This window comes from Chrysemys picta, chromosome 13 (assembly GCF_011386835.1).
Source record: "Chrysemys picta bellii isolate R12L10 chromosome 13, ASM1138683v2, whole genome shotgun sequence".
NCBI lineage: Eukaryota > Metazoa > Chordata > Testudines > Emydidae > Chrysemys > Chrysemys picta.
The window spans coordinates 52,828,075-52,837,885 of record NC_088803.1 but is presented as its reverse complement, the minus strand read 5'-3'; the positions used below and the strand labels follow the sequence as shown (position 1 = coordinate 52,837,885).

Genomic DNA, 9,811 nt, shown 5'->3' with positions numbered 1-9,811 from the left:
ACGGGGAGGGGCGTGTGCCTTGGCTTGCGCAGGAGCCGTGCACTAGCAATACTAGTGCTGTTGGGATCCACACTCCCAGCACTGGAGCCAGCGAGCAGCCGAGCAGCAACGCCCCTAGCTGGGGTGCGTAGTAGCAAACCCAGCAGCGCCGCTGGGACGCCAACTCCCAGGCTACTGTGACTCCTTTAAGAAGCCATGATACCGGCTCTGGGCTTGGCCATGAGCTGCAGGCCTTGGTCCTTCCGAGGAAAACGATATCTTCCTTTAACTGTCTAGCTATGGCTGTTTAGAGAACACAAGCCCACCCCCCCCCCCCCCGCCTCCCTGGCCCCCCAATAAATCCAAGGCCGGGGATTCTATGTCCCAGAAATGTTTAGAGACTCTCACGGCTGTTTATTGGGGTCTGGTACAGATTAGATACGCTGAGAACAAGCCTCTCCCCACCCACCCTGTCCCTGACGGGGACTTGCTCTCACAGCTGTGCTGGGCTGTCACTTCATAAATCAAACCCTGGGGGAAGGGAGCTGGGAGGGAGACGTCTCTGGGGAGCAGGCAGCCAGGAGGGTGCTGCCTCTGGACCAGCTCAAGGCCGCCCCGCCCCCCGGCTCTAGGAGATGGAGGCAGGGAAGGGGATGCTGCCGTTTCTCCTGCTCTCCCTGGCATTGCACCTCAGCTGGGCTTTGAGGGGGCAAAGGTGCAGCTGCAGTGGCAGAGGTTATCGGGGAGGGAAAATGCATGAGCCAGAGTGAGTGAGACATTGGCATGGCAGGACTATGTGTATGAACTGGGGGGGATCTCCCCAGCCCCCCCGCCCCCTGGGTGTGTACAGGGAGGAAATGCCTTCCTCGTCCCCACAGTGAGAGAAAGGGATCTGGCCATTCTAAGGTGAATGGGGCTCAGTGCCTGGGGCCTTCCTCACCCTGCTTTGCCTGTGGACCCCTGAGGAACTGCTGTCTCCTGGCATCCCCTTAGCTCCAGCTCTCCTCGATCATCCCCAGTGACTCAGAGCCAGCTGACCAGCATCTGTCCGACTGGAGAGACCTTGCATCTCTCTGGCTGGGGACTGAGCTGGGCTGGAGGATCCCAGAGCTCAGAGCTGTCCCTGGTGAGGGAACCCTTGAAGTGTCCGTTCTATAAAAGGGAATCCTGTGGGCTTGGGAAGCGACTCCCAGGCTGCCCTACTCCACAGCTGTGTCCGACCGCAAATGAGTCACGAGCTCCCTGGACTCAGTGAGTTACCCCCGTATCTTCGTACCTTTCCCAGGATCCTCCTTCCTCCCTGAGCCGGGGCCATCAGCACTAACCGAAGCCCGTGTGACATGCCAATTCCTGGCAGCACATTGAATGACTCCTGTAGTACCAGGGTCTCTGCATTACCACAGCCAGCCGCAGACACACTGCAGACCAGACCAGGTTGGGCCATTAAGGCACCCGATCAAGACCTCCAGAGCAGAAGCAAAATGCACTTGGGGGAAGCCAAGCCAGTCTGCTGTCAGCCCCCTCAACAGAGAGACTCCCAGCCCTCCACCTCCGACTGGAGCTGTGTTCTGAGCATAACTGAGGGGGAAACAATGAAAAAAGAGCCACCAAATGATCAAAAAAATAACTTTTATTTTCAAACCTGCTGAATATGAAAAAAAAAAACCCAGTGACCATGGAGACCTGCAATAATCTTAACTCTCATAAAGCTCTGTATCAACACTGACCATTGAACGATATTTTACACGCTTGCCCTTGCCCGCTCCTCTGTCCTGCAGCCACTGGGCCAACATCCCCTTCCAGGGGTCAGTGAGCCTTGCTGCCCCCGAGCTCCCGCTGGCCACGAGGGTCAGGCACAGTGGATGGCAGAGGAGCGGTCGCTCTCTCTCTCTCGCTCTCTCTTATTTGCATCTAGAGCATCGTCCTGCCTTTCAGTCCAAGTCGGTGCAGCCCCAGCCCCCTGTGTCTCCGTGTAGTCCTTTGAGTGTGAGCTCATCTCACACAGGCTTTCCTTTCCTTGAGCTCCAGGGGTCCCTTGCTCCTTCCCCCACCCCGGGCTGGAATATCAGGCTCATGTGTTCTGGGGTTCGGCCGCCTGGCCTGGCTCCTCAGGCAGATGCTCCCGCAGCTTGGGCTCATCTCCGCGGCACCCGCATTGGGTTCACCCCTCGCGCCTTCAGGCAGTTGCCCGCAAGCTCCCTCCGGCTGCCCTGCAAGAAAGGAAGGGGAAAGCTGGAGACACGACGCCCACACCGCATTCCTGTGACCCCAGACAGCTGGACTGTGCCCTGAGCCACTGTTCTAGCAGGAGGCAGAGAAAAGCCCAGAGACGGTTGCATCTCGGGGTGGGGGTAGAGACGCTCAGGGGAACAGGAAAATCCTCCCGCAGAGTTTGCTGTGGGCTGTGGTAGCTGGTGTCGCTGCCTTGCTAGCTCTTCATAGGAGCACGATGGACCAGAGCAGGACATCCTCACTCATTTCTACCTGACTTTGCTGGGGACTTCGCCTGACGAAAACCCTAGTAATGCGCTCAGGGGACAGCACAGTCCTGGTGGGATCCACCCCTTTCTCAGAGCTCCTTCCACTCCTCTGGGCTCTTGCAACAGACCGAGCTGTGCAGCCATGGCCCCACAGCGTGTTTTGGAGGAGGGGTGCTACACCACACTCCATCTGGGATGGCTGTGCGACCATCCCATGTGACTCTGCTAACAAGGCCCGTGCTACCATCACCCAGGGAGGGGCCTCCTTTGGGGCTATTCCACCACTGGGAACAGGTTGTGCCTCTCCATAGATCAGCTGGGGCAGTCACGGGGAGCCCAGGCCAGAGGGGTGCGTTCCCACCTCCCTGGAATGGGGTGTGTGTGTGTGGTTGCAAAGGAAGGGCGTGGTGGAAAGTCCATCCCCCAAGCACTAAAGCCCTGAGAGTGACGGGCTGGACTCAAGGCTCCGGCCATGTCGTCTTGTCACGTTTCCAGGCTCCAGAGGAAGGTCTGGCTGCAATGCGGTGCTGTGACTTTCGTAGTACTCTGCCTTGTGATTGGACGACAGAAGGGCAGGTGGCAGAATGGCCAAGTAGCCAGGGCAGGGAGCACAGGGAGGATGGATTTGCAAGTTCTGTAACTGAGACGAAGGGGTGGGTCTGAGAGACGGGCAAGGGCCAGGAGACCGAGCTGGGCTGGAGCTGGCATGCTGACATCTCGCCTGTTCTTGGTATGGCCAGGAGGACGGGATCCTGTGTGATGGGTGCCCAGGGATTAGCTATCAAGGTCAACGTGACATCTAAGCTCTAGAGGTGGAAGCTTATGAAGCACAGTTCTCTCTCCCCACTCCCAGCGCCCCCTGAGTCATGATGAGTCCCTACTTTGGAAAGTGAGGAAATTCCCGGTCTCTTTCCTGGGGACCCACCGGCTAGGAATTTAGCTCTTAAATCCTTTTGGAGTTACGTTTATTCCCTCGTCTCTTGAAGTGAAGCCCCTGGGGGGGAACCTACCCGAGTACTGGGATTGGGGAGGGTTATCCTGGCTGGTACACATCAGAGCAGGCTGCAGGAGAGAGAGCCACTGGCCAGGAAAACAGCTGCTTGAGAGCCTCCCCTCACCAGGGAGCCCGGAGCACGTCACAAGCCACCCCGCAGCCTAGGGCGGCAGGAGGGGACACTTTGGCTAAGGAACAAACTTCTGCTCTGCTGGAAAGCACCATGGGATCTTTCCATCTGACTGTGCCTCTGCCCCAGGCTCCCAAGGAGCCACTGCAACCCCCCCATGGCATCCCCACTGCCCATTTAGAGAGGCCTGGAATCTCTGGGGACAATGACCCCACAGCGGCTCCTGCCCTCCCAGAGGAGCTCTTTGCACTAACCAAAATGAGGTGTCCTGCTCTGCCACCCCTAGCTTGGGGCTCGCAGGTGCTCTGTGTTCCTTAGCCTGTCTCAGGAGTCTGAGACTGTGGGGCAGGGCCTGCAACAGGGAGAGGTCCCAGCAGGTACCATGAGCAGATGCCAATGTCCAGGAAACTAACCCCCTGGACTGAACGTCCACCCACCACACCATGCAGAGAGGGACATGGGTTGGCTCTAGGCAGGGGCCTTGCCCTCAAGGAATCCTGATTACCATGGTAACACATGATCTACCCTGGGGTCCCTGTGTGCTGTGGGAATCGGCTAGGAGATGTGACACCAGGCCCTGCCCTCTCCTGTGCAGGGCATTTGGTGCCCGTTACATTGAGGCCGATCCCCTCTGTGAGGCTCAAGACAGTGCTGACGGTGTTGTACTGTACCAGCTTCTCCCACCCCAACTGCTCTGCAGCCCCAGCCCCAGGCCCAACCTGTGCACCTCTGCCGGGCCCTGCAGCTCTCCCGGCTCGTCCAGCCCTGCCCCGATCCTGATCTGTAGTAGCCCTCCTTTTGGGGCAGGGCCCCTCAAAGCTCTGCTGATTCAGCCTCCCTGTGCTCCTCAGCCGCCCTCGCGTCGGGGGCACTTTGCGATGCAGAGACCTGATCCTGACCGACACGGCTAGCGAGAGGCAGCAGTGAAGTCCTGTGGCTAGGGCACTGGGGAATCCAGCGGCCTGGGCTCTAGTCCCAGTTTTCCCAGTGACCTGCTGAACAAGTCCCTTCCTCTCGCCGCATCTTTGCTGTGGGAAAGAAACCCCAACTGCTGCAGATGCTTGTTTCCCATTTAGAGACAGTGCCCTTGTTCCCACAGACTGGTGTGCAGGCCCTGCTGCAACTGTCCGTGCCAGAGCTCGCGGATCAGCTCTCGGAGCACTACAGTCTCCTTCCTTAGGGCTCAGAGCAGTGGGAGGAAATGCAGATAGGGAGGAAGCTTCCTGACGGGGGAGGTCTATCTGGCTATAGAAGTGGTGGAAGCTCCATTGCTTGGGACGTTTAAAGCTAGGCTTGCCCTGGCACTAGTAAATGTTCTGTGGGGAACAATCCTGCCTTGGGAGGGAGAGATGGTCCTAAAGGTGGGTTCCATCGATAGCTGAATACTTCTCTCCGACCCGCCCCCATCCTGCCAACCGCGCAAGGGGGTGAGAGGGCTTTTTGGTTATCGTCTCGGGCCGCTGAGATCTGGTCTCCCTCTTTCCCATGCCCGAGTCCTTGGGCCACTGAGAACAGCTGCAGACCAGAGCACTGACAAGGGTGCCGGCCTGGGTCTGCCATTCAGGTACAGGCCCAAATGCTGGGGGTGCACAGTGCACGGGCAGGTGGGAAGTGGCCTCTCTTGAGCATCTGTTGCGTTTTTGAAACCCATCAGCTCAAATACTTCACTAGCCAGAGAGAGGAGAGATGGACAAGGAGATGGGGGAAGAGACCGGGGGGAGGTGGGAAATAAAGGGAGAGAAACTGGAACTGGGGACAAATCTCAGTGAGGATTGTGGGTGTGAGAGTGCCCGGCCAGTGTGTAGCTCAGAAGGAGCCTGCTGCAGCCAGTGGAGTCACACTGGGGTAAAGCTGGGATAAGGAGGAGGAGGCTCCAGCCCTGTACCCTTCTGGCCTGCAGAACGGTTTGATGAGCAGAAGGGCTGTCTGACCTGGAGACGACGTGCAGGGACGGGGCAGTGTGTGAGCGCTGGGGCCAGCGTGTGCACCCGGGCAGTGTGCGGAGGGTAAATGAGTCAGGGGCAGCTCTAGCCGCCCCAAGCACGGCAGGCAGGCTGCCTTCAGCGGCATGCCTGCTGGAGGTCCCAGGTCCTGCGGATTCGGTGTACCCGCCGCCGAATTGCCGCCAAATCCGTGGGACCGTCGGACCTCCCGCCGCAGGCAAGCCGCCGAAGGCTGCCTGACTGCCACCCTCGCAGGGACCGGCAGGGCGCCCCCCGCGGCTTGCTGCCCCAGGCACGTGCTTGGAGCGCTGGTGCCTGGAGCCGCCGCTGAATCGAGTGCATCCAGAGAGCTTGCCTAGATGAGCTTTGCATTTAGGGACTCTGGCCTCCCAGTCCTGACCCAGCACCAGCTCAAACCACACGACAGCCTTCCCAGGAGACAGTCTACAGAGGGTGGAGACAATGAAGCGGCTACTCTCCTAGCTCTGTGTTTCTCTTCTCTCCTTCTGCACCATTCAGGACAGAGCTGCAGCAGGGGCCAGATCCTGAGGGCCTGACCTCAGTGAACTCCCTCTGATTTCTGGGAGCTGGGACTGAGTGGAAACTACAGGTTAGGGCCAAGATTTCTGTCTCTTTTGAATTCATCTCCTCCTGCTCTTTATTCCCCACGTTATGCCAACACCCTATTTGTGACCTCACAGCTGACTGCCGTGGCGAAGGTTATGATGTCACAGGCAGAAGATTATGATTAGGGGCCTACCAAATTCATGGCCATGAAAAATGCATCACAGACTGTGAAATCCGATTTCCCCCCGTGAAATCTGGTCTTTTGTGTGCTTTTACCCTATATTATACAGATTTCATGGGGGGGGAGACCAATGTTTCTCAAATTGGGGGTTCTGACCGAAAAGGGAGCTGGGTCACAGGGGAGGTCACAAGGTTATTTTAGGGGGGTCGTGGTATTGCCACCCTTACTTCTGCGCTGACTTCAGAGCTGGGCGGCCGGAGAGCGGCGGCTGTTGGCTGGGCGCCCAACTCTGAAGGCAGCACCCCGCCAGCAGCAGCGCAGAAGTAAGGGTGGCAATACCATACCATGCTACCCCTACTTCTGCGCTGTTCCCTTCAGAGCTGGGTGGCCAGACAGTGGCGGCTGCTGACTGAGGGCCCAGCTCTGCAGGCAGCAGCGCAGAGGTAAGGGTGGCAATACCATACCAGGCCATCCTTACTCCTGCACTGCTGCTGGCGGTGGCGCTGCCTCCCGAGCTGGGATCCCGGCCAGCAGCCGCCGCCGCTCTCCAGCTGCCCAGCTCTGAAGGCAGCACCACCATCAGTAGCAGTGCAGAAGTAAGGGTAGCAGAACTGCAACCTCCCCTACAATAACCTTGTGACCCCCCCACAACTCCTTGTTGGGTCAGGACCCCTACAATTACAACACCATGACATTTCAGATTGAAATAGCAGAAATCATGAAAGTTATGATTTTTAAAATCCCATGACCATGAAATTGACCGAAGTGGACCGTGAATTTGGTAGGGTCCTAGCTATGATATTAGTGGAGGAAGGTGAAGCCCGAACATGTGTAGCCAGGAACAAACATTTGGGAAGTATCCAGATCTGCCTTTCCAAATGTGTTATCTCCCTGGAGCTAAATGGCAATGGGGTAACTCCAGGTGAAAAAGTACCTAGAACGTGAGCGGCGGTGAAATTAGGCCCTGCAAGCAATCACCCCCACAGCCTGGGGCCAGGGGGCAGCTGGGAATCGAGCTGCAGCCAGACTCAATATTGGCATCTCTATTTTATTCCTACAGAGGGCTGGTCCGACCCCAGGGCCCAGACACTCTCGGGCTCTGAAGCGGTTCAATATAACGCATCCACAGTTTGGTCTCAGGCTGGCTCTACCTTAAATCCAAGCACATGGAAACGAGAACAAGTTACATGATACTGGCACAGAAGGCGTCTGCAGGAGGCCTCGCCCAGGAGGGGCCAGTGCTTCTTTAGAGTCTTTCTGCTCGGCCTCTCTGCCCAGGGGCAGGAGTTCAGCGTTTCCATGAAGAGTGAGACAGCCAAGGAGTCCAGGGAAAGCTGAGAACCCCCCCTAATACAACCACCGGAGCAGGTGTGCTGTGCAAGGCAGGGGCTTGTAGAAAAGGCAGGTGGAAGACAGTGAGAACACGTCCAATTAAGAGCCCTACGTTCTCTCGACTATGCATTTAAACTGGTGTTAATGGGACAGCTAGGTCCCTTCCAACTCTGATATTCTATGATTCTATGTTACGTGAAACGCTCAGCGTTCAGGAGCTATTTAGTAAGTTGGAGCTGCCTGCGGAGGCAGCCTGGCCCTGCAGCCGTTAGGCCTAAGACGGGGGTCAGGAGAAGGTTCCAACCCTCAGTGACTCGCTGTGTGTGAGCTAGGATGAATCACTGCACCCCTCCAGGCCTCAGTGTCCCCATTTGTAAAAGGGCACTAATGAGATTTGCTCACTGTTGAGACCTTCAGCTGAAAGGCACGACACAAGCCCAGGTAGCCGGGGCGTTATTTCACTGGGCCAGGCGTTGCTCTCCCTGGCACCCTTGTGAATCTGGACTGCCACGGAGCTGAGCTCCTCTGGGTTTACCTGGCCCGGGGACTTGCGCGGGAGCTGTGTGCGTGTAGCGAAGGGAGGAATTTGGCCGAAAGCAGCTACATCTCAGTGAACCCCCTGCACGCCCCAACCCGCACAATATCCTGCTCAGCTGAACTACAGCCTGTCCTGATTCCAGACAGTCTGTGCCAGCTGTCACCACTTCCCCTTCGCCCTTCATATCCTCCTGCCACTCGGCCATGCACTCCTCACAGAGTCCCACTGACACCTCTGCTTGCATTCATCCCGATACCTAAACCCCAGCACCCTCCCCTCCCACACGCACCCCAGCGACATCCCTCTATACCTAGGTAGGGCCTTTGCCAGACGAAATGCAGAGCTCCCTTCCCAGCCTCCCTTCTCAAAGGGATCCTGTTTGCCAGTGGCTGGCTGAGCAGGGGCAGCACCGGCCAGCTGGGAGGATGGACTTACCCCTTTCCTCTGGTTGCTGAGGCAGAAGGTGCAGATGCTGCGGGGCTGTTTGTTGTCCAGCTCCCCCTTGGAGCCATAGATGGCACTGAAGCAGGGCTGCCCGTCCTCGCAGCCCTCTCCGAGCAGCAGCACGTTGGCCAGGTGGGAGATGTAGCTAGAGGCCAGGCGGAGGGTCTCGATCTTGGACAGCTTCCTATCCATGGGCTCGGTGGGGATGAGGGTCCGCAGGGCCGTGAAGGCTGTGTTGACGCTCTGCGTCCGGTCCCTCTCCCGGGCGTTAGCTGCCTGCCTCTGCTTCACCATCACCACCTGGCCTGGCTTCCTGGCCACCTTCCTCCTGGTCTCCAGGTCCTCGTAGCAGCCGTAGGACTGGTCCGAGGCGTCGCTCTCACTCCGGTTTTCTTCGTCCTCGGAGAGCATGCTGAGGTCTGGGTACAGCATGTGAGCTGCCACGGGTCTCAGCATGGTGAACGCCATGGTGGGGTTTGCCCCCAGACCCAAGGCCCCTCTGCTCTCTGGGAGCCTTCAGCAGCAAGACACCTCTGTGCGCTCCAGGCTGGAAGGGCTCCGAGAGGCAGCCTGGCTCCTCGCTGGAGCACCAGGGACTCACTCCAGAGGCTCACCCTTGTGGCACTCAAGGGCTTGCAATGCGCGGACACAAGCAGGAAGCCCTCCCCACCCCCGCTGCAGGTCCTGACGTCTTCCCAGCTGTTGCTCCAGCTTCTCCCCTTCCGTGTCGGAGAGGGTGGTACAGTTTGCTCTAGTGGGATTCACAAGAATCTCTCTATATAAGTCCTGGGAGGGGCTAGGAACTAGGAGCAGATTCCTGGCCAGCCAATGGGGCTGCCTTGGACTTTTCCATCCAGCCAACAGGACTGTGGTGCTCTCCCAGCCCCCGGAATTTAAAGCCAGCAGACACTGCTTGTATTGGGTACTTTACAAGGATCAGGATGGGGGCCCTTTCTGGTGCGCAGACACCTTGCAAACAGAACCCTGCCAGGGCGGCAGACGGCAATGAATCTAAACAGGCTGGAGCTGGCACAGGCTGTGGTGGGAAGTGCTACCGCACATCCGAGATCTGCTCTCCGCTGGGGAGCTGCTGCAAAGGCTGCTTCTGTACTAAGTCCTCCTGACACAGACAGACCAGGCAGCTCCAGCCGATTTCACAGCTCACCCTGCCCCCTCCGCAGGCTGCAAGCCCCCCCCAGCCAGCACCTGTCTATCAGCCCCCA

The 9,811-nt window shown here is 58.1% G+C and overlaps 1 protein-coding gene across 1 annotated transcript; it reads right to left on the bottom strand.

Moving 5' to 3' along the window:
* Positions 1-1,591: 1,591 nt before the first annotated feature.
* TCF15 (transcription factor 15) lies at positions 1,592-9,340 on the bottom strand. The gene is made up of 2 exons (XM_005304906.4): positions 8,580-9,340; positions 1,592-2,189 (listed from the first exon to the last, which is right to left on the bottom strand). The coding sequence occupies exons 1-2, from the start codon at positions 9,054-9,056 to the stop codon at positions 2,115-2,117; spliced, it is 552 nt and encodes a 183-aa protein (XP_005304963.1). The 5' UTR covers positions 9,057-9,340; the 3' UTR covers positions 1,592-2,114.
* Between the last annotated feature and the right edge of the window lie 471 nt (positions 9,341-9,811).